Source organism: Chanodichthys erythropterus, chromosome 20 (genome assembly GCF_024489055.1).
Source record: "Chanodichthys erythropterus isolate Z2021 chromosome 20, ASM2448905v1, whole genome shotgun sequence".
Lineage (NCBI taxonomy): Eukaryota > Metazoa > Chordata > Actinopteri > Cypriniformes > Xenocyprididae > Chanodichthys > Chanodichthys erythropterus.
Window position 1 is genome coordinate 25,635,029 of NC_090240.1, and position 26,884 is coordinate 25,661,912.

The window sequence follows — 26,884 nt, forward strand, 5'->3', positions numbered from 1 at the left end:
TGTTGGATGTCTGATGGAGTAGGAGTGGTTGAATGTCTCTCACTTACCTTCAGATCTTGCAATTTGGGGGTAAAAACAGGGACCCGGCACGCCAGTAACGGGCACCAGAATGGAGGCTTAGTCTTTTCATCATCCTCAACACACACCCAGCCAGGCAAGTTCTCCTCTCCTACACAAACAGTAATAAGCTTAGCCAGAGGCACAATACTGTCACTGAAAGCTAAAACTAGCACATTTATAAATGAGAATGAAGCCATGAAAATAATAAGTGAAAGATTCATGTCAACAACCTGTTACTCATTTCTGAGAAGCCACACTTACTCAGGGCGATTTTGGCCAGATGCAGGCGATTGACCCAGGAGATTTTGCTAATTGGACTGGGCGTACTGAAGACCACTGTGAAACTGACTGGACGGCCAGATCTGTCAAGAGACATGCACACACACACACACACACACACACACATGCACAAACTGAAAATCCAGGAGGGATTTAACACAATCAAAATCCAAGTGAAACAAAGCCTCTTTCAGTTCCACGCATGACTAAAATTTTACAGTTCTATTTGTGCCAAGAGTCAAAAGAGTTTGTGTCTGCTAAAAGTAAGGCAACAACAAAAGACACAATTCAGCTTAAAGCAGGGGTCTTCAACAGGGGGTCCACAGCGGTACGGCAGGGGGTCCGGCAATTACTGTTTGATCTCAAAATAATATGCATTATGCATTCAACAATATTGAGTTAATTTCACCCAAAGCTTTCATGGTGCTTCCCACACTATGGTGTATAACAGTAATGTAATGATTATGTTCCATTACTTGAATAAAAAAAAAAAGTAAAAAGAGTGATATAGTGAATTATTATCAACTATTTTCTATTTGAAAATGCAATTTATTCCTGTGATGGCAAATCTGAATTTTCAGCATCATTACTCCAGTCTTCAGTGTCACAAGATCCTTCAGAAATCATTCTAATATGCTGATTTAGTGCAAAAGAAACATTTATTGAAAAAGTTGGAAGACCCACACATTAAACCCTAATGGTCCATTACAGTTCATGACCAGTGGTCTTAAAAGCTCTTAGTTCACCCTGTTTAAACTTCCATTTGATCAGTAAAGATCTTTTGGCTGTGTAGAGTGATAGAGTAACTCTAAAATCCAAGAAATGTAAATCCTTCTGGTACTTTGCTGTGATGAAGCGGATGAATATGCTTCAGTCGGTGTAACTGTCAAATCCACCCACATTTGAGGGGAATTTAATGCACAGCTCTATTCTGTGTAACCTGTGCCCACTGGCATCAGTGGGTAGTCAGCACTCACTTGTCAGGCTTCCCAGGAACCATCAGCCGTAGACGGCACTTGTTGGCACACTGGATCTCGTCCTCTTTGATGCGGATGAGCCTCTGAAGAGCCATGCACCAGTCCTGCCCCACCGTAGTGTTGAGATTCTGTACACGCACACAGTCACATTTACGGGAGACAGCTGTCAGACTGACTAAGCACCGGTTACCACACTTAGCACCCTGTTTTTTGACATTAGCAACATAATTGGCACAGAGAGGTTAGAGAGCAAAAGAGCATCACAATAGGGACTAGGAATAGGTCAACCTTTCAATTAGCAAGGTTGACAATTTTAAATTTTTTAGCAGGAGTGCTTTAGAAGGAATGGATTTCCAGAAGAAACTTTGGTAATACTTTACTTAAAGCCTTAATGTATAATGCATTATGAAAGTGTTTTTGTTGAACACAAAAGAAGATATTTATAAGAATGTTGGTAACAAGACAGTCAACTGTTTGATTACCAACATTCTTTAAAATCTTCTATCTTCTTTTGTGATGATAAAACGTTCACTTTTGTGTGAACTATCCCTTTAATTATGCCTTGTAATGTACCTTGTAATACATTGTATGATCTCATAACACAGATTTAGTGTTATAATATATTTAAGCATAATACATTAAAACACATGACAAACAACCAATTTGAGATGCAACAAGGAATGTGCAAATACTACAATGCATTTTAACTAATTGGTTACAATTATTTATGAAATGATTTAATGCATTTCAACGTACATTATGAATATCTTTATAATGCATTATACATGAAGGCTTTAAGTAAAGTGTTACCAAAACTTCTCATTGAGCATGCTGTGCTTCAGTGTGCTGCTAGAATGTGTGCACGATAAACTCTCTCAGAGAAGTTGCGTCTCTAAATTCATCCCCTTGACAGCACCGCCAAGCTTTTGTTACAAATCCACCGTCTTCAACAATACATTTCAACACAATTACTGTCGGACTTCAAATCGCCCGCTGTGAGCAATGTTTCTGTTAGCATGCATAATCAGTTTTTTGTGTGGACTAGATTTGTGCATTAAAAGGTTGCAGATATTTAGCTTATATATTTCAAATAGCTCTAAGTAACCTATGGATCTTAGTTAGGGTAGATGTATATTTAATAATTATTTCATTTTTAAATATTTAAATTTCCGTTAATGAAAACAAGGCTGTGAAAGAGCCCATCCAATACTACCAAAGATAAAATGAAAAGAAATATTGCCTCTATTTGAACAACCTTTAACCAACATTTTATCTGTGTCTGGTGGAGACATCTCTATAATAAGCCCAAGGACTCCCTTAAAGGTGCTAAAGAGGATGTTTTGTTTTATACATTTTTGCAATATTACTTGAAACTGTCTTAACTAACTGATAAAAGACTATTTATTAGCTGCACTGAAAGTAATAATATTAATATACATCATCTGTGCACGAGGTAGGGCCTTAAAAACATCAGCCAATCGTTTACGCGATCATCGCGTAACCGATTGGCCCTCTGGCTTGTCAATCACTGCCATGACGTTCCTTGTACGAGATGTGTGCGGCTGCACGCTCCAGTAACTTTCCACACACCACAGGCGCCGCATGCAATGTTTTTGTCAGGAGACAGGAGTAACAACTGCAGATTATGAATTACCTGTGGTGAGTTTGACATAATGAATCCACTAACACGACACAGCGAATGCCGGTGGTAAACACTCGTGTTCCAATACTCGTGCATGAGTTTTGGGAGGCGTTCCCTCGAAATGAGCTGTGAAGGAGGGGGATTGTTCTTACGCATGCGCGCATTTCAAAAACTCACTAACAGTCGTTGGTTTCTCAGTCGACGAAAAGATCCTCTGTAGCACCTTTAAGGGATAGTTTACCTAAAATGACTCGTATACTCATATAGTAAATAGAAGTTCCAAATAATCCAAATGTTCTCATATAGTTCCAAATCTGAGTGATCATACACAAAAGAAGGTATTTTGAGGAACACTGGAGTCCAAGACACATTGAACCCCCATTGATGCATAATGCACATGTGGGTAAGTAAATGAAGATCAAATTTTCATTTTTGAATGAACTATCCTTTCCTTTCAAGAATGACTAGTCATTCACATAATTATGAAAATATGTTTTGCACATCCCTAATAGATAGCGAATCATCTGCTGACAGTCAGAAATTATCAGGTGTGCGACACTGTGATGATTAAGGATTTTACCTGGTACGATCCCTGCAGGGTGCCCACCAACAACGTGACTTCCTCTACCACAGAAAGATCATGCTGTAACTCCTGCAGTTCCTGGTACAGCCGTGGTGGCCCCAGAAACAGCTTTCCTGAACAAATAATATTTCCATGATAATCAGTAATTATATTCACATTAAACCTTTTGGTCTGAAATCATACACCTCCAGCAAATTCTTGCAGAGGAATGGCTGCGCTCAACTAACATTGTAATTCTGTGCAGTATTTGTATCAGGCTGTAAGCTCAAACACAGCAGGAAAGATGTAGAGAAAAGGTTGAAGTTTCTAAAGCAAAAAAAAGAAGAAAAAAAAAAAAGTCACCCAAGGACTTTTGGTTCATCTTATCCGGGAATTAGACTCTCGGTTGTGTCCTCTGACTGTGAGTGTATATTTCCCATGCTGGAGAGTATGAGCTGGGTTTAAAATTGAGCTCTGAGGAAACCTAAGGTCTTCTGAATAAGATGAATGTAGCAGGAGGACTATGCACTGATATTAGTTCTGGGAGAGTTATTTGTTAAAGGTAAAACAATACTGTGGGAAAATTGGAATTTATCGTATCAGTGTCAGAGAACAGTCAAAATAATACAATAATTTATAAGGAGACTGAATATTAATACTAGTTGACAGTGTTTCCTGCTCCACTCTAATACCTCCAATGAATTCACATTTCCATTCCTTTACAATTCATAAACATATTACATTATTGAGGCAGTTATTTTAATGCAAAAAGCTTTTGATTTGAATCACTGACTCAGTTACTGAACTGTAAGCCACCAACTTCAGTCTTGTTCAGCTTGAACCAAGAAGCACCAGTGTCAATACTGACTGGTTCTTTATATTACAACATGTAGATAAAGATATTAATATTATTATTATTATTATCATTTTAAAAATAATATTTATTACAAATAATGTAATACAATAATTTAAGTGTATTTTACTATATTTAAAAAGTCAATTGAAATATAATTTAATCAATAAAAACAAAATATTAACAATTATATCTTCAAAATATTAAAACGTATACACAATATAGTTTAAAAAATTTATGGTTGATAAAGTGTGTTTATAAAGAAGTCTCTTATGCTCACTACGGCTGCATTTATTTGATCAAAAATACAGTAAAACAGTAACATTATGAAATATTATAACAAGCAAAAACTGTTTTAAATGTAATTTATTCCTGTGATGCAAAGCTGAATTTTCAACATCATTACTTCAGTCTTCAGAGTCACGTGATCCTTCAGAAATAATTATTATAAGTTGTGCAGCGGGAAACCGTAGGAACTGTGATACATTTTTTCAGGATTCTTTGATCAAATAGAATGTTCAAAAGAACATAATTTATTTGAAACTGATTTTTTGTTACAGTTTTTAAGGTAATGTTTGATCAATTTAATTATTGATCAAACATTACCTTAATTATTAATGTTTGTAATGGTATTAATTTCTGAAAACAAGAACAAGAACTTACTGACCCCAAACTTTTGAATATATATGTGTGTGTGTGTATTCACAAGTTTGGGGTCAGTAAGATCTTGTTCAGGCCTAATGGTTAGAGTCAGACTGGTAACAGGAGGTTGCGGTCTCGATTCTCAGTAATTTCAGCAAATGACTGAGGTGCCCTTAAGCAATGCACCTAACCCCCAATCGCTCCCCAGGCATCACAGCAAAATGGCTGTGCCTGCATGTGTCCACTACTCACTACACCTAATGCATGTGCAAACTTGGATGGGTTAAATGCAGAGGACAAATTACGAATATGGGTAACCATACATAACATGTCATTTTCACTTTTCATATTATAAATATGTAGTAGGACCAATTATGTGTCTGTACAATATAGGACACCCTGCTATGAACACGCTTTACCGACTACATCAAAAAACCAAGTTCGTTATTTTTTCAATGCTCCTCTAACCACATGAAAGAAGTAATACTCTTAAAAATACCAACCTTGAAAGTTGGTGGAGCTCAGGCGCTTGCTTCCACTCTGCTGGTAGACGCTGTCTTTACGCTGGGGGGTCTCCTGGCCCACCTCCACCACTTGCACTTGCAGCAGGGGGGCGCTCCACTTAACTGCGTATTTTGGACCGATAGGGACTAGGCTGCTGATATCTGGTGGGCCCCTGATTAAACACAAAAGAATTGCTTTAAGATCGCAAAACAAAACCCAACTCGCAATTACAAATAATACATGATCAGAGGACGTCTCAACGATGGTGACGGAGATCCAGGAATCAGACAGCCAATTAGAGCTTTGTGATCAGAAGGATTCCCAGAGAGCCTAACACCCCCTACTGTGATTTCAGGAAATTATTATTCATGTATTCCTCTGTTATGCATGATCTGCATTGAGAAGAGTTCGATGAAATTGAGGAATGCAGGAGAACTTTGAAGCCAGTGTAAAATCATTCTGATCCGAAGACTTTGAAAACAGCATGACCCAGTGGTCATTAATGAAAAAACCTGCCAGATGAGAGAATGTTACCTTGGCTCCTCAAAGATGCTATCAATGCCCGTTTCAATGTATCTGTGTGTCAGTTGAGAGGGAGTTAAAAAGAAGACGGGCTTAATTCATAAATTATGAGCAAGTAACTGAATTCTATTAATTTATTAATTTTTCTCAGAAATGAAAGATCTGTCATCATTTACTCACCATCATGTCATTCCAAACGCTAGGCAGGATGATCATGCTGCTCTTTTCCATACAACGAAAGTGAATGGTGACCTCCAAAAATGACATTTAAGTACCATAAAAGTAGATCATAAGACTCATACATTATATAATGTTTTCTGAAGCCATACAATAGCTTTCAATTTAAGATTATCATTCACAGAAAATCCTCTCTCCCCTCCGACCAAACTCTTACTCTCAAATCTCATGTGCAATTTAAATATGTGCATATATACATATTTAAATTTGGCACACTGCAATCGTGAGAAGCAATGACATCTTACTTGATGTGATATGTTTGGACGCACCAGATTTGAACATGAATGAGATTTGAAGATGCGTCGGAAGAGAAAATTATTAACAAAAAACAACTTAAATTTATCTTTTCCTCAACACAATGCTATCGTATAGCTTCAGATAGCTTGGAATATAGTGTATGAGTCATGTGGTCTACTTTTAAGGGGATTTTTGTCATCATTTTTTTTAATTTTTGTCATCATTTTTTTTTATTTTTGTCATCATTTTTTTAATATATATATATATATATATATAAAAGCAGCATGAACATTTTACTAAACTTCTTTTTTTTTATTCCACAGAAGAAATCAAAGTTTGAACAGCATGAGGGTGAGTAAATGATGAACGATTTCTTTAATTACAATGCAACAATTAAATAAGCTTACATTTCTCTCATTAAAGGAAAGAGTTGTGATGTCCACATTGCTGGACGAGGAGTGCTTACTTTACATTGATGTTTGCACAGACAAGCATGTCATTCAGGAGGAAGACTTTGCGCTCCTTAGACTTGAGGACTTGTCCCTTCTCGCCATAGACAGTCTCAATCAATGTCTCAGACAGAATCAGCTGCTTCTGATCAGAGTTCAGGTGCTGTTTTAAAAAAGAAATCATTTTAAAAAGTAAATGAATACATCCACACCATGACAGAACACTTGCATCACTTGTATGTCTGTCCTCTTCAGTTTCTACACCTGACTTTGATGCAATGTCTTTTGATTGATCTTCATCATCCTAATTTTAATCATTCTCGCTCTAACAACCTTGAATGTAACACTTGCACAGCTGAACCAATCTACAGAGTTTAGAAAAACTGCTTATTTGCATATGAATGTGATATATATGTGGGCAGCTGCTGAGGGATGTGGGAACACTCTAGTGCCGTCTTTCTCAACCAGAGAGCCTCTGCAAACTTCCAAGTGGGTTACAGGATAACTTATAATTATCTAAATGAATTTTAAATATATATTATTAGCATTAATATTATTAATAATAATATATTAAATCAGTCTAGCTTAATTAAAATGCTAAAAAAATACAGATTTATTTATTTATTTATTTTTTCCTCCTTAATAAGAACATGCAGATTTTGAACCTTCTGAAATTACAAGTTTACAAGTTTCATTTTAAGTGTGTACTTAACTGTTAACTTAGTTCATTAACTTAGTAGTTAACTTAATCTGTGTTTGCAAACCCCCAGCAGGATGCAAGAGGGATGCAGGAGTAAAAAAAGAAAAAAAAGTAAATAAATAAATTCTACTTTCTATTTAAATGTCTAAATAAATACATTGAAAATGTTTTGTAAGGCTTGATTTTCCTGCTAAACAAAAACTGAGATAAAGCGTCCTGCAATAAAGTAATAAAACTTTAATCTGGAAAGAAGATGTCAAAGAAGTAGCAATGGACAACGCCTTGCCCTAACCTCAAAAGGACAACGCCTCCACCACCCCACACACACACACACACACACACACACACACACACACACACACACACACACACACACACACACACACACACATACATACATACACACCTCCCCTTCCTCTGGCTCAAGTCACTGAAAGTTATTGAAAACATATAATGTAACTTGTGTATCTATTGTTTTTCCCTTTTCATGTTTGGTATCATTTAATTTGTCTCAGTGCGATTGAAAACTAAGGAAAATTCTGTCCTCTTTTGTGTGGTGCCTTTTGTGAAAACCCACTCCTCTCCCCCAAAACAGGTGTTGGTGTAATAAACATTTACGATCCTTTTGTTCTGGTTCTGGTATAAAAGGTAAAGAGCAAAGCAGTCATGTGGGATCTTCTGCAGGCCCCCACAGAGATGGGTGAATGTCTGAGGACATTCACCCATCCCTGTGTATATATGCATTTCTTTGAGTAATCGATGTTATGCATTTATCATTTCTGAATTGGCTTCTAATTGTCTAATTGTAATGTAATTGGCATGATCCATTTTTACTTGACAAATAAAATGTTATATTTGATTTACTCTGAATTCTTCTGAAATCATTATGACCGGTAGATTATTGGAGTCCGTTATTTCTGTAAATCTGCGTCAGGGCAGGTCAAACTAGAGAGCCTCATGAAAGGAGCATGTTGCACATCATGGGACTTTTTGAGTTTGCCTGTTATTCACTTAGCAAGTTGCAGTATCGTGACTAAGAAAACTGTATTTTTTTTATGAACAAGCATGTGGCGGTTCGACTCAAATGCATTAGTAAACTCTGCACCCTCTGACTAAGAATCATAAACTGGCGAATTTATGTCCGTGAGAACGCAATCGGCCGATGCAAAATTCTCTAAGCGATAATGGGTCCGTAATGAAAGAATAATTGAAAATAAGAGATACCCAGAATAATCAAATATCTAAATTAATACATAACAAATGATTAATTTCTAATTGGAGACACAACCCTTAGAATAAGAATCATTTGAAATTGGAAACTAAGTGAAATTAAGTGAACTTCACAGAGACGCTGAAAAGGCATACACGTGTTAACCTTCCCCGTCCTGTGGGAAACCGTCATTGGACCCATTAGGCGGGCCTTACAGTTTGTTGTCTCCAAGTTTATAATTTAACTCTAATAGTGGGTAGGTGGGTACGCAAACAAATATGCTGTTAACTCGATACAAAGTAAAAAAAAATAATGATGATAATATTTTAATAACTTCTTTTGGCTTTTGAACGATGACAGTATAAAAGCCTATTTAATTTTACAAAAAATTAATTTGAATTAAAAAGTGTTTTTCTGCAATAGTGTAAGAACATTACTGTAATAGTGGGTAGAAAGAAGTAAACAAACAAATTTGATGTTAAGCATAAAGTATTTACATTTTTTTCTTTTGGCTTTAGAACGATGAAACCCAGTTTGATTTTGCAAACAACATGTTGTCTTTATCATTTCACACTTGCTATTTTTCACACATTTTAGAACATGGGCCTTCCTACATGAAAAATATAGAGTTGTCTTTATATTTTAGTTAGGGGCTCTCCCATGCTAGCAGATAGATGACCTGCTAATTAGATGATGAAAAAAAAAAAGTAAATAAATAAATTCTACTTTCTATTTAAATGTCTAAATAAATACATTGAAAATGTTTTGTAAGGCTTGATTTTCCTGCTGAGATAAAGCGTCCTGAAATGAAGTAATAAAACTTTAATCTGGAAAGAAGATCTCAAAGAAGTAGCAATGGACAACGCCTTGCCCTAACCTCAAAAGGACAACACCTCCCCCACCACACACACACACACACACACACACACACACACACACACACACACACACACACACACACACACACACACACACACACACACACACACACACACACACACACACCTCCCCTTCCTCTGGCTCAAGTCACTGAAAGTTATTGAAAACATATAATGTAACTTGTGTATCCATTGTTTTTCCCTTTTCATGTTTGGTATCATTTAATTTGTTTGATTTTGCAAACAACATGTTGTCTTTATCATTTCACACTTGCTATTTTTCACACATTTTAGAAGATGGGCCTTCCTACATGAAAAATATAGAGTTGTCTTTATATTTTAGGTAGGGGCTCTCCCATGCTAGCAGATAGATGACCTGCTAATTAGATGATGAAAGCTAATTAGATATGAACTGAAAGCCACAAAACTCCTTTGATATCATGGGGTCTTTATTAGCAGCCCCTAAAATTACTTTCATTGACAACTCACCATCCTGGCAAGGAAATATCTTTGTCAAAGCTATTTCTAGAAAGAGGAAATGTGGAAATAGCACTGAAAATCACACTGACAGTTCATGTCCTTCAGCACTGCCGGCCAAATTATCTTGTAAAGCCAAATCATTGTGTTTTTGGGTTGGTAATGCTTTGAAGTGCCCCGTGTGTGTGTGTAGTGCCATGGGCTCTGACCTTACTAAGGTTGCGGTCGCCAATGCTACGAGCAAGCTGTTGGATCTCGGTGAGCTGCTCGGCCAGTCGTTTCTGCTCGTTCAGCTTCTCGGCGAGAGTTTCAAGCTCAGTGAGGGCCAGCTGCAGCGGCAGCCTGTCCTGATGCCCCACAGGGGTGTTTTTCAGCATGTCCTGTGGAACACACACATATATGTCAGCATATATTCAGTAATGTACCTAATCTGTCATTTAGTCAATGCTTCCGTCCCCTGCAAGCAAACGATGTTAAGTGGAATTCTCAAGAGGACCAAGATTCATGGATTGTGGGATATAAATGTACAATAATTCAGTTACCAATCTATACTTTTACTTTACTTTACTTAGTAAACATTTACAGTCAGTAGTGCACATTAAAATGAACATGAAATGAAAATTGACCCTACTTACTTTATAAAAACAAGTCCCAACCTCACTCGAAATTTGTCAGATTACGAATGTAAAATGGGCTGTTAATGCCATTTCATGGTAACCTTTCTGTAATTGCTTCAGTACACCCAATAACACTCCGCATTTGCACTCAATTGTCCCTAAAAAACAGCCTGCTACATGGATATGAAGTCATTGCATATAAGAATGATCTAATGATAAAAAATCCTGGCAGAACTTAGTAGTAGTAAAATAATAATGTCTTATATAAGTAATCAGCATACAAGAGGGATTTCACCAGCGTTTAAGTTTATATATTTGAGTATTTGCTGTGCAGTTTCAGACAATGGTTTTGATAGTAAGCAGCACATGTTGTGTGTAAATTTAATGTGCTTTACTAGCATTCTGTCTTTCACTTCCCTATGCGGAACAGTCTGAGGAAATTCCACCATCATAAAATACTCCCTAAATAGTTAAACTTATTAGGGTCATTAACTGTCTGTGTGTCTGTGTGTGTGTGTGTGTGTGTGTGTGTGTGTGTGTGTGTGTGTGTGTGTGTGTGTGTGTGTGTGTGTGTGTGTGTGTGTGTGTGTGTGTGTGTGTGTGTGTGTTTTGGGAGGTTTCAGAGCACTAACCTGCAGGAGGAGTATGAACTGAGGAAAGCGTTGGATTGGTTTGACCATCAGGCCATAAAGAGTGATTCTGTCTGTACTGGCAGCCTGCTTCTTCTACAATCCAGAACACAAAAACGCATACATGTATGTCATTACTGGAAATTTAACCGTTCATTAAATGTTCATATATTCACTTCCCGTTTTTAAATTTAGATTAATTCTGCCGTCATATAACTCTTAAAGTTAATCTTTAAATACATAATAACACTGTTCAATGTAATTTTTAGCAAATATCTAACATGTTATAATGCCTAATATCACTTGAAACCTAACCCTAAATATGAACAATATTAATGTTGCCACCAGCAGCACATATTAAGCATTGAGAAGAAACGATGAACAAGTGGGAGCAGGTTGAGAAGTTCACCTTGAGAAACTCCAGGAATGCTGGCTTGGACATACAAGCTTTCTTGATAAGAGCCATAGCATTGGTGAAGTTGTTGACATAGTCACTGTACACATCTAGCACCATTGACTTGGAAAACTGGAGGAGAAGACAATGATAAATTCAGTGGCAGACATAACAATCCACAGTTCAGACATAATATTTATGTACTAAAGATCTGTGATCGTACAATCTGTACTGAGCCTGCACTTCTATTGTCAATAGTTATGGTGGGACTATTTGCATGATTGTTTTCAATTGTACTGATCCAACTGTCTTAATGTACTCAGCTGCTAGGCACAGCCTGGGTGATGCAGAGGAAATTAGCACACTTTAAATAGAACTGCTGACTAAAGAATGTTCTGTTTTTCCATCTGCAAAGATCCATCATCAACAATAAAAAGTCTAAATACAGATGTTACACAGCCCATATTTACTTTAATAAGCAGATATAACAATGCTTATTCATGCAAAAATCTTTATCTTAACATGTGAAGTGGAATACAAAGGGGCGTATTTGTGGATTTAAAAACCCGCTGGGATCAAGGCTATGCACTGTTGCAGTATTTTAAATTAAAAACAAGTATGACAAAATGAGAGGTAAAACAATGAAATCTTAAACTTTTTGTAACCAGAGCAAAAAAAAAAATCTATGAACAAAGAATCAGAAGCGGTGAAAAACACCACAAATTGAAATGTTTTAGAACAACAGGAGACATACTGAAGCAACAAAGAGGTCTCCGATTTTCTCAGTGTTTTCCCATTCTGCTACACGGGATGCTAGAGCAATCTGAAACATGGAGTGACACTGCAGGATCTCCTTCAGCCTATAAAAAATGGGCTGGATCTTCTTCAAGCTCAGGATCCGGGGCTCCGCCTCCATCAAAGGCTTCTTATATTCCTAAAATAGAATTCAAGCAGTAGGTATGAGTCTCTTTTACGTTCAAATTGTGATGTATTTTTATCAATTTATCAATGTATCATCTATCAATTTACAAAAATAAAATAGAATTAATTAATATTCTACTCCCAGCTTAAGTAGAACAATAAGATAGTGGTGCATAAATATATTCTGTTATTGTCTTCAACCTGCTGAAGAAAAAAGAAAAAAAAAAGCTTAAACCACCCTTCCCAAGAAGGTTAGGATGGTTAGTTTTGATGGTTTTAGAGGGGTTTTGGGCACTTGTCAGCTGGACAGGCTGGGCGACCAGCTGGCTAACCAGCTTAAACCGTCTAAGACCAGCAAACCACCTTAGGCAGTTTTAAGCTTTTTTTAACCAGGTATATTTTCCCCTTTGTGCTATATTTCTATTTTTTGCCATCCTTTCCACTCCATAAAGAAAATTAAGGAATATTATATTCAGATGTGATGACAGGATTGTGTCACTGACCAGCAGGATCCTCTTGAGTGAGTCTAAGTAGCTTCTTTCACTCTGGATGATAGAGCCAAGAATATGACGCCTGACAATCTGAGACACAAATTTCAATTAAATTAGGTTAACTGACAACAAACCAGCAGCTTTACATTTAACATAAAATATGTAAATATACACAATCATTCAAACGTTTGGAATTGGTATGTTTTTTTAATGTTTTTGAAAGTCTCGTGTTCACCAAGGCAGCATTAATTTTAAAAAAAATACAGTAAAACAGTAACAAAGTAAAACATTACGATAATTGTTTTCTAATTGTAATTTATTTCTGTGATGCAAAGCTGAATTTTCAGCATCATTACTCCAGTCTTCAGTGTCACATGATCCTTCAGAAATCATTGTAATATGCTGACTTAGTGTTCAAGAAACAATTATTATTATAAATGTTGAAAACTGTTGTGCTGCTTAATATCATTGTGGAAACCCCAATATATATTCATTCAGAATTAATTTAGAATTCATTCAGTTTTAGAAATATAGAACAGCATTTATTTGAAATATATTTTTTTAACAATGTAAAAGTCTTTACTGTTAATTTTGATCAATTTAATGAATCCTTGCGGAATTAAAGTAACGATTTCTTTAAAAATACATCTTGCAGACCTAAAGATTTACATACACTGTAGTGTATGTAAATATAGCTGCGTTCACATTATCAGTTTTTAGGATTTACAACTTACAGGTGTGAGTCTCAAAATGTCCCATTTAAACAGTAACATCACACATACCGTCTGTATGAACATGTAACGGGAGTCAAGCTCATATTCTCTTACCAGTAACCAAAGCAGCAGTGACCAAAGTAATATAAAAAATGAAAACGTCCAAAAAACTGAACATTCTTTTTACTTTTGATACGACAACAGTCCTATCGAGCTGTGTGTTCATCCTTCAAATCTTCAACCATATCAGTTTTATGGACATCGCCATTTTTTTATATTACTTTGGTCACTGTCTTTACTGGTAAGAGAATATGGGCTTGACTCCCATTGCATGCTCATACAGACAGTATGCGAGAATTGTATTGTAAGTTACTTTTTGAATGGGACATTTCGAGACTCACACTTGTAAGTAAATGCCTAGTTGTCTAGTCCGGTTGTGTTCTGTTCACACAGCTCGGGTTGTGATTCCTGAAAAATTACAGGTGTGAGTTCGGTTATAGAATGTAATTGTCACTCATGTAAATAAATGAACTTTGTGTGAATGTAACTGTATCAAGTACCCAAATACAGGACTGACAACCGTATTCTTTTGCTGTGTGAATGTGGCCATATCATGACAGGGCTAGTATGATACCGACAGGAATGCAGACAGATTCACACACACAAGTACATACACAAACACGCACCTGTTGGCTACTGAGTCCTTCTGGCATTGGAGAAAGTTGAGGTGGAGGATGTTTGAGTTCAGATACAGTCACATCCAGATATCCAGAATCATCCTCTGTGTTATCTGCACATTGACAGTCGATGGCACAGTTAAACTCGTCATTTACCCTGGCATCGCAGATTATATCTGCCATATTGGCTCACTCCTCTCTCTAATGTAAACACTATTCTGCAGCTCTGTGATAATATATGCCTCACGCTATCTCAGAACTAACTCAAACATTCAAAATATTCAAAGAGGCATCTAGTTTTTAGTACTGTTTCTGTACTGAAACCTACCAGGTGTCAGAAAAAAACACCAGAAATAAACAAGAGGAAATGAGAGTCAAAAAGTCAAACCTGTGCAGTCTTTTTTACTCAGGAAGGACACTTTGCGCATCATGGCTATTTTGGTCTTTTCCAGTCCATCTTTCGTGCCATTCCTAGCTGCTTTCATTAGCTGTTGAACCTGTGGGAGGAAAGAGAGAAATAGGCTGACTGCATAAGATGACAGCATGGAACAAAATGAATCAGCAGAACTGAAAGAGAAGAGAAACATTCCTGTTTGTGGATAAGTGTTTAGCAGCAGAACAAACCCTCAAGGTCCCTCTCTACTCAGTTGCAACACTGGGTGGATTTCACACAGTTTCATTTTCATTGTACATTTAAAAAAAAAAAAAAAAAAAAAAAAAAACACTGGGTCTCATTCACTAAGCATGTGTACGCACATGCAAATGTGGGAGGAACAATTTTAAGAACAAATCACGATTCACCAAAACTTTCGTACTAAAAGTCATTCTAAATAAATATAGGAACAACTGAAAGCAGTCATACGCAAAAAAAAAAAAAAAAGAAAGAAAGAAGCACTTACTCTGTACGGCCTTATAATCGTGTTAAGAAGTTAAATAAATATGAAATTTAATCCTAACAAGACCACAATTATATTAAAGTATGTTACATTAATTGTATTATATAATTATCACTTGTTGAGATTTTTTGTGAAGTTCTCGTGCGCGTACAAATACGAAATAATCCACGCAATTATTAGTGAATGAGACCCTCTGTCCATTGAACAATGCTGTGCATGATGGACTACTACATACTTACAAGCTGTATGTGAATTTTAGTGAATAATGTATAAATTACGAATGCAACTAAATCTACATTATCTAGATTTAGTCTAATGTGCAATATAAAACTGATCCTTAAAAACTGGGACAAAATGTGCTAAAGAGCCATGTTTCTGAGGCTTCATTGTGTTTTTACTTGTCAATCATTAACTTGTTCTGTTTTGGTTTTGTTTTCATTATGTTCTGTTCTGCTTTGCCTGAGTTCTGTCAGCTAGTTAGTTTCTTATGGTTACTGATTGGATTACGTTCACCTGTTGTTTAATTAGTCACCTTGATATCTCTGTGTATTTAAACCCTGAGTTTCCTCTGTTCATTGTTGTCATGTGTCTTTCTTCTTGTTATCTTCTGAGTGTTACCTTGTTGGATTTATTAAGATGTTAATAAAGATGTTTTTGTTCTCTACTCCTTTCATTGTGTGCTTTATCACAGCCATGCTGTGACACACACACACACACACCAACACGTTTGTGGCGTATTGATACATAAAGAGTGAATGACAAGGAAAAACACACAAGAATCAGAATCACAGCTGAAAAGAAAAAAAAAAGAAGAAAAAAAAAGAAGATCTGCAGCACACATTTTTTTAATGTTTTTTTTTTTAAAGAAATCTATTATGCTTTTACTGTATTTTTTACTCTTATTTGATCAAAAATACAGTAAAACTATACAGTAAAAATATGGTGAAATATTATTACAATTCAAAACTAATGTTTTCAATTTCTATTCTATGTTTTAAAATGTAATTTAAAAATGTCACAAAGCTGAATTTTTAGCATCATTACTCCAGTCTTCAGTGTCACATGATCCTTCAGAAATCATTCTGATATGCAGATTTGGTATTCAAGAAACAGTTCTTATTATCAATGTTGAAAACAGTTGTGCTGCTTAATATTTTTGTAGAATATTTTGCATTTTTTTCAGGTATCTTTGATGAATAGAAAGTTCAAAAGATCAGCATTTATTTGAAAAAGAAACCTTTTGTAACATTATAGATGTGTTCACTGTCAATTTTGATCATTTTAATGCATCCTTGATGAATAAAGCAAAAACAATACAGTGGATTCTATAAAAACATTTTCTTAGCAGAGTTGACACATACAGAAAATATAAGCGCAGTCATTGTCAAGTTGACATTTTGTCCCATGTCTCAAGAATCAGTGATAACCACACATCCACCACTGTATAAATGTACCTTAATGTCATAGTTTTGTTTGAGTTGGCTGACGTCTCGAGCCCCTAACCGCATGGCTAGCTCACGCTTGGTCTGGACACAGCGCTGCTTCAGACGCCGTACGTCGGGGGAAATCTATATCCATTACCGCAAAGCCATGTCCACGAGTGGTTAGGGGTGGGGTTGAATTGTATCAGTGAATAGAGAAAGATGGCAGATAAAGAGAAGAGGAGGAGGAAAATAATAAGATTGAGGGAAGTGACAAACACAGGCAGACAGTGATAACATCAAGGCCAACAAGAGAGGGAACTGAAGACAGACATAACAGAGTGAACAAGACAGCCAGACAAGAGCCTCAGATAGTGTCTCTGTCTCAGTTTACGGTATTAAATCTTCACACTATAACAGCTCTACTGCTCACAAATTAGTCCTTTAACAGAAGTACAGATAAGGCCCAATCTGGCTATTTGGTTAGTCTAGTTAAGGCTTTCTGTACCTGTTTTCATGCATGCTGTGCAACATCTGTGAATTAAGACCTGATCTTCTCTGCATGCATCAAAATACATTAAATAAGAACAGGAACAGGGTAAACCCGGCAAGGAAGGAGAACTGAAAGAACCAGGCGCCAAAAAAATATTTCCTCTTTCCTTTTCTTTTTTTTTATAGCTGAAGTGTGTAATCTCTGCTCTACTGGCATCACAGAACAGAATTATCATAAAAAATTACTGTTTCAAACTGATTTCCCAGCTGTTCAGCTGTGAGGTTTCTCTGAATAACGTGTAATATACGTTCATGTACAGTTGGTTTGTAATCTGGGTCTGTATAAAAGGTGTTTATCGTGAGAACTGTTGAGAATGGCACACTTGGCATTGCCCAAGGATCAGAGGAGAGCACGTCTGCAAAGAGCGGCATGTTTGACGAGAGTGACTTAAGGCTTAAGACAGAAAGCCCATATTTGGAGATGGTTTGGGCGTGTTTTATGCAAATGAGTACCCTCATGCACACGGCCGCTCATTTAGAATGAGGTTAAGAACAAAATCATGTGCGTACACACGTGTTGTGAATTAGGTGAAGATTTTTCATGAGAAGTTCTCATGAGCGTACAAATACGAAATAATCCATGCAATTATTAGTGAATGAGACTCATTGTATTTACAAGGATGAATAAACCTAAATGAATGGCTATATGAAAAATACTGGAAAAAGTATTTTAACCTTAATTTTATAACCTTAATAATAACTGAACACTTTACCTCTCTACTATAAACTGTGTAATATTCAAATATCATAGCTATAACTGTTAGAGACACCATTAGGACTTTGTTTGCCTTTGCCATGAGTGTCTTTGTACCTTATTGCGGGTGGGCTGCTTGGTCTCGCTGTCTGACTGCTCGTCGTAACTCTCAAACTCACTCGAACCCCAGCCATTGTCTACCAGTCCAGACTCGCCAGACCTCTGCACCTCCTCATAGATCACATCATCCTCTGAACAATAACACAGAAAGAAGTATGTGAGGTGGGGAGAAGATAGATGTCCTGAGTCAAGTTACAGTAACAGGAAACATAAGAGAGTTGGTTTGTACAGGTTGGTTATTACAGGATGAGGGCAAGTCTTGCTTGCTATGCAAATTTATTGATTATAGAAAAAAAATTTATTACTCAGAGTTTACACTTTATTAGCACCTTCTACAGTTTTCTGGTTCTGGATCTCATGGGATCTTCATGACTCACAGATGCCCCTAGTGGGTTCAGGTAGTGAAATTCAGGCTGGCCACCAAGAAGACTGTCCTTAGTGCATTCATGTATATTTTTGTGTCAGATGTTTCTCCTAAATGTCTTTGATGTGGATATCACAGTTCAGATAGTTTGACCATGGAAATATTGTTGCAGAAAGTCATACTGAAATCAGATTTTTGGTTGCAAACATTAATATACTGGCAAATCTGTGCACTGTTTGCACAGTTTTTGAGATCTCTTTCGAAAATCTACACTGTAAGAAAAAAAATCCATAGAAAAACAGATATAAAATTAGTTTATGGGCATTTCCTTCAAGCCTAAAACACACACAATGCGTAATCCAAATAGAGGTAAAACAACTGTGAAAAATCAATGCAGAAAATTCCTTCATATTAACATGATACGTCACGCCATATTTTTACGAACTTTTTTTTATGAATTTTTACGAGTGTAGAGTAGACACATGTGAGATTACAGTTTTTTTCTCTCTGAAGAAAAGTTTTAATTTGCTCTCCATTTCACCTCACTGCTGTCTTGAAGAAACATTTGAGATATTAAAGAGCTATCATGTGTGAATATTCCTATGGGTGATGACATTGTTGACCTGGATAGATAACAGACACCGACCTGCATCTGGGGGCGAGTTGTTCTCACAAGGCACATCATCGTAGATGACCTCTGAGTGAGCAGGAGGAGCTGAGTTCACCTTCAGTTGTTCTGCTGGTGAATCTGCAGCTGATTCAGAAACAGTTTTTCCTAGAGGAGAGAGAGAGAGACTTCGAGTGTCATTCATACATATAAAAGAAAAACTTCTAACCACAAACTCTATTACATAAAGAATGAGAGGCTCCAAATGGAATGGTTCAATAGATATTTAAGCAAATTCTAAGCACGAATAACAAACAAAAGGATGGGATACTACTTTAAGTGAGCAGGAGACTGGGTTTAGGATCTTATTTGAAGGACCAGTAACAGCAAACATCATTTGATAATCATTCATCAGAAATTCAGTGAGGTATTAAACCCAATACAGGTCGAGCGCAAATGAAACTCAGCCCTGATTAGCCCAGAAAGGCACATTAATAATCCTTTTGGCACAGATTTGAGCTTGCATTCTGACAACAGTACTATTAAAATAACAAACAAACTCCTCCACACAAATGGCAGATTGACAACACATGCATTTGTCTCGACTGTGACAGTGCATACAGATTTGTTGACAGCCTCTTTTTGCCTAATGAAGTCGCCTGCTGAGTCTCCCCCACGGGAACTTAAAATACCTCAAAGTGAAATGTTCTTTAAACTGTTTAGGTCTCTGAATATCTGAAGGATATATCGAGACTACTGTCTGGGATGTCAGAGGGAGAGCTTTTAAAATTCGGAGAACACATTAATTAGGAGTAGGAGTATAATATAAATATCTTTCCTGGGAATATTCCAGGTTAAACACAAGTTAAGCAGCTGTGGCACGCTGTTGTTTACCACAGAAAATCATTTCCCATCTCTCAGTTTGTAAAAATGTGTGAAAAATGATGGAAATCTATGGGGAAATGGTTGGATTTCTGGTGCCGCACTTGCATGAGTACATTTCTCTCAACATGCAGCTCGAAATTATTTTCTGCTGTAATTGACATCATGTCACAGATGTTATTGATATAGCTTTGCTTATTGAAACCGGGATATTTTTTTATGTAGCTTTGTAGATGACATTGATTGTCAGTGTGATGTTGCACATATGTAGAAGTTTATACACTGAGGAGAAGACACAAAGATCTAAAAGGGTGTAGAAATGACAGCAGCAAGGAGTGGATATGGAAGCCATATTCATTATTCATTACCAAGAACCTGTACTTACAGCATCAATACAGTGCACTACCACAACACAGTAGGTTTATCTACAGCCTAAAACTTCAGTACTACAATGCCAAAACAGTTCGAAACAAAATACTTGATAGAGCTGACAATAATTCCTGAAGCTTGGTAAACAAATACAGCAAAGGGTTGACAGATCTAACTATGATCTATGTAAGGGATAATGTACAGTCAGCTGGTCATTAATGCAAAATAGACTGCTTATTATTACACGGCTATTGACCAAATAAATAAACTACTATTTAAAAGTTTGAGGTCAGTAAGATTTGTTTTTGAAGGAAATTAATAATTTTATTCAGCAGATATGCATTAAATTGATCAAAAGTGACAGTAAAGACATTTATACAGGTGCTGGTCATATAATTAGAATATCATCAAAAAGTTGATTTATTTCACTAATTCCATTTAAAAAGTGAAAAACTTGTATATTATATTCATTCATTACACACACATTTCTTTTAATTTTGATGATTATAACTGACAACTAAGGAAAATCCCAAATTCAGTATCTCAGAAAATTAGAATATTGTGAAAAGGTTCAATATTGAAGACACCTGGTGCCACACTCTAATCAGCTAATTAACTCAAAACACCTGCAAAGGCCTTTAAATGGTCTCTCAGTCTAGTTCTGTAGGCTACACAATCATGGGGAAGACTGCTGACTTGACAGTTGTCCAAAAGATGACCATTGACACCTTGCACAAGGAGGGCAAGACACAAAGGTCATTGCAAAAGAGGCTGGCTGTTCACAGAGCTCTGTGTCCAAGCACATTAATAGAGAGGCGAAGGGAAGGAAAAGATGTGGTAGAAAAGTGTACAAGCAATAGGGATAACCGCACCCTGGAGAGAATTGTGAAACAAAACCTATTCAAAAATGTGGGGGAGATTCACAAAGAGTGGACTGCATCTGGAGTCAGTGCTTCAAGAACCACTACGCACAGACGTATGCAAGACATGGGTTTCAGCTGTCGCATTTCTTGTGTCAAGCCACTCTTGAACAACTGACAGCGTCAGAAGCGTCTCGCCTGGGCTAAAGACAAAAAGGACTGGACTGCTGCTGAGTGGTCCAAAGTTATGTTCTCTGATGAAAGTAAATTTTGCATTTCCTTTGGAAATCAGGGTCCCAGAGTCTGGAGGAAGAGAGGAGAGGCACACAATCCACGTTGCTTGAGGTCCAGTGTAAAGTTTCCACAGTCAGTGATGGTTTGGGGTGCCATTTCATCTGCTGGTGTTGGTCCACTGTGTTTTCTGAGGTCCAAGGTCAACACAGCCGTATACCAGGAAGTTTTAGAGCACTTCATGCTTCCTGCTGCTGACCAACTTTATGGAGATGCAGATTTCATTTTCCAACAGGACTTGGCACCTGCACACAGTGCCAAGGCTACCAGTACCTGGTTTAAGGACCATGGTATCCCTGTTCTTAATTGGCCAGCAAACACGCCTGACCTTAACCCCATAGAAAATCTATGGGGTATTGTGAAGAGGAAGATGCAATATGCCAGAACCAACAATGCAGAAGAGCTGAAGGCCACATTCAGAGCAACCTGGGCTCTCATAACACCTGAGCAGTGTATTGAATGCTGTACATGCTCATACTTTTCATGTTCATACTTTTCAGTTGGCCAAGATTTCTAAAAATCCTTTCTTTGTATTGGTCTTAAGTAATATTCTAATTTTCTGAGATACTGAATTTGGGATTTTCCTTAGTTGTCAGTTATAATCATCAAAATTAAAAGAAATAAACATTTGAAATATATCAGTCTGTGTGTAATGAATGAATATAATATACAAGTTTCACTTTTTGAATGGAATTAGTGAAATAAATCAACTTTTTGATGATATTCTAATTATATGACCAGCACCTGTAAATGTCACAAAATATTTCTATTTCACATAAAATGCTGCTCTTTGAATTTTATATTCATGATGTTTGAATTGTGATCATGTGACAGTGAAGCCTGGAGAAATGGCTGCTGAAAATTCGGCTTTGGCAACACAGCAATAAATTATAACTTTTTAAAATATTAATTTAAAAAGTTTTTTTATTTATTTTGAATTAAAATAGAATTAACAATATTACTGTTTATACTGTATTTGTATGAAATAAATGCAGCCTTGTTGGCATAACAGACTTCTTTCAAAAACATTTTAAAATATCTACTGATCCCAAACTTTTGAATAATAGTATTGATCTGAGATGTCTTTTCATTTTTATTTGAATGATTCCACTATCAAAAGCTGTCTACTACAAAGAATTACAAAACATTCGGACCAGCAGCAGGCTGAATAATGCAACAATATTAAAGTAATATCAATAACTGAGATGAAAGAAGGTGCTGTCCTCATGAAGTAGCACTGGTTTAGGATACCTGGATGAACGGACTGATTATGCAGCATTGCCATGGGACATATCAGACCGCTGAAGATGGCTACTGACCAGTCAGAATCAAATATTCCATAGAGCCGTGTAATAGGAAAAGGATATCTATGCATGTATGATTACAGTCAAATACAAAACCGGCACAGCTATTCCAACTGTCCTGGGGAGTAGGGATTGTACCTTTATGCAGTCGCAGAGTGAGCTCTGAAACCACACTGAACCATTCCCGAGAGTGAACTGGGGCTGCACACACATAGCAGAGACTGTTTAACAGCCAAGGGACAGAGATTTGAGGTCACTTCTACTATGACCATTGAATTTGATGTTACCAAGACGCCAAGTAATTTTGTTATGTTACAGAGTATTTGGAACATGCATAATTATTTTCCAGTGCAGCTTTAAAAATTTAGGAAAATAATCATATTGACAAGGGCGTATTATATTCATTGCATTATTTTGTTTGCCTTATCACTTGTTTGTTGTGTTATTTGATTGGATTGCAACATAATTCTCAAGCAAAATCTCCAAAGAATCTGATTCATTAGGCTGAACCATGTGTGTACATTTGGCATGGGTGTGTTTTCTTTCCCGTGAGATTCCTGTGGGTCTGGATTGGATTAGTCATTGCTATTTTTCAGATCTCTGAAAAATAGCAATGCCTTCCCAGTTGGCATTTCAGTATTTATTGAATCAATGTCATGGATCAAGGCGAATCATTGTTGAACTGTATTTCACTTTGTGAATTGAATCAACGTTGTATTAAGAGGTTCTTTTACCATTTCTTCAGAAAATTTCAACACTGATTTATAAGTATTTTGTTATCTTTTTACAACATCTAGCATTAAAAGTTTTTTCATCGTTGTTTCAACAGCAACTAAAAACAACAACTAACATTATTTCAACCACATTTCAACATTAAAGGTCAGTCACTAGCCAGCTGGGTATTTGGACTATTTTTGGGATATCCAGCTAGTCCTGCTTTAAAAGTTTTATTCCAAAACATTCATAACCACAGAAATATGCAGAAATATGCTCTTAGTGCAATACCTTCATAAATGTTATTTCTTTTCCAAGTGCTCGCTTGTTCATCGGCTACTCGAGACTCGGCCGAGACGGAAATCCTAAAACAAAACAGGAATGCAAAAGCATTAAAATTACAGTCCCATCATGTTTATTCTTATCAGTCGGTGTGTGTTAATAGTCACATTATCACTAGATGTCACTATAGCCAGAGCAAGTTGTTGAATAACTAATACAGTAAGAAAAGTGATCACATAAGAGGTAAACAATTAACCCTAGGACTAGACAGAATGCATAATAAAGTCCTTTATGGGAAAAACACTTCAAAGAGTAAGCATAAAAGATTTATAGTGTCTCTATGAAAGTATAACAAAGTATAACACATCAGGCATAAATCTGTCATAAAATCTGATGTGTGTTAACACAAACATTCTTACCCATCAGGAGATTGTCTGGCTACCATGTCTGCAGGGAGAACAGAAAGTATGTTTCATTTTTAATTTACCAAAGTCACAAAAGTTAGATTTATCTAATGACTGATTTCACATAAATAACATTATACCCATAAATACAGTCATATTATGTGATTAACTCATATTGCAGACTAACCTGGGTATGTTGTGTGAGGATGTGTGGCGATATTTTGGTCCTTCAGACCAGCAGGGGTCTCTCCATTTACTGTTTGCTGATTATGGTGTGTATCACGCTTCATAGCTTGACAATAAAGTGCATTTGCGGCAGCGCTACTTTTAGTACTCTCTGAATGCTCAGCTTCCACATGAGGAGTTTCTGACTCTTTATTCTGAACAGAGTTCTCTGCTGTATTCTGCTCGTCTTCGCTGTCATCAAACTCAAACTTCTCACCGGTTTCCTCATCTTCATCATCCCCCTCTTCCTCATCCTGGGGCTTCTGAGTCACACCAGGGACCATTGACTCTGAAATAACACAAAAAAGCTCATTTTAATTGTCAAAAATAAGATAAAAAACACATTTTTACATTTCCTGAAAAAAAAAAAAAAAAGTGAAAAAAAGTGAACAGGGGTGCTGTGGGTGGTTGCCAGGGAATTGCTATGCAGTTGCCATGGTGTTCTGAGTGTTTTTTTTAGTGTTGAAATGGCTGTTTGAGTTGGTGTTATGAGTGGTTTTCTGAGCATTCCTACAGTTACTAAAGTGGTTATTCATTGGGTGTTCTGAGTAGTTGTTTAAGCATTGTTATGGCACTGCTATTGTGTTCTGAGTAGTTGTTTGAGTGTTGTGATTGTGTTCTGAGTGTTGCTATGGTGTTCCGAGTGGTTGTTTGAGTGTTGCTATGGTCTTCCGAGTGGCTGTTTGATTGTTGTGATGATGTTCTGAGTGTTGCTGTGGTGTTCTGAGTGGCTGTTTGAGTGTTGCTATGGTTTTCTGAGTTTTGCTATGGTTTTCTGAGTGGCTGAGTGTTGCTATGGTGTTCTGAGTTTTGCTATGGTGTTCTGAGTGGCTGTTTGAGTGTTGCTATGGTCTTCCGAGTGGCTGTTCTGAGTGTTGCGATGGTGTTCTGAGTGGCTGTTTGATTGTTGTGATGGTGTTTCTGAGTGTTGCTACGATCTTCCGAGTGGTTGTTTGAGTGTTGCTATGGTGTTCTGAGTGTTGCTATGGTGTTCTGAGTGGCTGTTTGAGTGTTGCTATGGTGTTCTGAGTGTTGCGATGGTGTTCTGAGTGGCTGTTTGATTGTTGTGATGGTGTTTCTGAGTGTTGCTACGATCTTCCGAGTGGTTGTTTGAGTGTTGCTATGGTGTTCTGAGTGTTGCTATGGTGTTCTGAGTGGCTGTTTGAGTGTTGCTATGGTGTTCTGAGTGTTGCTATGCTGTTCTGAGTGGCTGTTTGAGTGTTGCTATGGTGTTCCAAGTGTTGCTATGGTGTTCCGAGTGGTTGTTTGAGTGTTGCTATGGTGTTTCTAGTGGCTGTTCGAGTGTTGCTACAGTGTTCTGAGTGGCTGTTTGAGCATTGTGATGGTGTTCTAAATGGCCCACCTCCAAGCCTTGTTGTACATTTTCACAAACATGGATTCAGCAATGTGTGGATTTTAAGAATAGAGAACAACCCTCTATATCTATTTTATTTCATGAGATTGTGTTGATCAGTGTAAACACCAAGCCACACTATATCCTCTAGGACCTGCCTGCTATAGACTGATTGCAATGTAACACTCGGACTTAGAATGCACAATGCAATTTCACATTTCACACATTTTTTTTTATGTTTCAAAAACATTACGACAACAAACAAAACATTGCGTCTTTATAATTCAGTGCACACTCTGTATCTAAGCAGTTACATTTGTACTCCATTATGATGCCAGATCAAGTCAAAGAGGAGGCTCAAATATGTTTTGACCATAACACTGGAGACAAAACCCTTGTGAGTCATCAGATTTCTTTAGAAAAACACCCAAAACTCACAAACTTAAAGCCAAAACTCCCTCCCTCTGGCAACACATGCCACAAACATTGAACAGATGGACAAAATAATACAGACGAAAACAATCTGTTACAAGCACCAAAGGTGTGAGTGTGATGTGAGCTGAATCCAGTAGAGTAGAGCAGTGGCAGCATATATTTTTTCTTGTAAACCACAAAGACAAGTTTAACGACAAAAACATTACATCACTTTTTGGCATTTTCTGACCAGTTGTTGGAACATTACGTTTAGCAAAGGAGCCAAAGCACAGGAAGAGAGATTACATACTCTGCACTGGACGGAGTAAAACAGATCTTGTGATGAGCAGGATTACACATGTGACCATATGGTCTCAACAGAGAATACTCAACTGAAAGTACTTGTTACCAGTAAATGTTTTCACTTGCTCCCACTTTGAAAGTGAGTTATGCAAAACAG

General features: G+C 36.9%; 1 protein-coding gene across 10 annotated transcripts in view; it reads right to left on the reverse strand.

The window, feature by feature from the left end:
- Positions 1-26,884, reverse strand: part of arhgef10lb (Rho guanine nucleotide exchange factor (GEF) 10-like b) — a 55,213-nt gene that overhangs the window by 19,429 nt on the left and 8,900 nt on the right. For all 10 annotated transcript variants that reach the window (XM_067371156.1, XM_067371159.1, XM_067371163.1 and 7 more), the window contains 19 exons: positions 24,619-24,945; positions 24,447-24,474; positions 24,037-24,110; positions 19,365-19,493; positions 18,352-18,485; positions 15,060-15,168; positions 14,681-14,784; positions 13,294-13,371; positions 12,624-12,803; positions 11,885-12,001; positions 11,479-11,571; positions 10,439-10,609; positions 6,982-7,127; positions 6,054-6,095; positions 5,519-5,691; positions 3,539-3,654; positions 1,317-1,444; positions 322-422; positions 48-169 (listed from right to left, as the gene is read on the reverse strand). In XM_067371156.1, the coding sequence (XP_067227257.1) occupies positions 48-169; positions 322-422; positions 1,317-1,444; positions 3,539-3,654; positions 5,519-5,691; positions 6,054-6,095; positions 6,982-7,127; positions 10,439-10,609; positions 11,479-11,571; positions 11,885-12,001; positions 12,624-12,803; positions 13,294-13,371; positions 14,681-14,784; positions 15,060-15,168; positions 18,352-18,485; positions 19,365-19,493; positions 24,037-24,110; positions 24,447-24,474; positions 24,619-24,945 (2,372 nt within the window). The remainder of the gene's footprint in view (positions 1-47; positions 170-321; positions 423-1,316; positions 1,445-3,538; positions 3,655-5,518; positions 5,692-6,053; positions 6,096-6,981; positions 7,128-10,438; positions 10,610-11,478; positions 11,572-11,884; positions 12,002-12,623; positions 12,804-13,293; positions 13,372-14,680; positions 14,785-15,059; positions 15,169-18,351; positions 18,486-19,364; positions 19,494-24,036; positions 24,111-24,446; positions 24,475-24,618; positions 24,946-26,884) is intronic.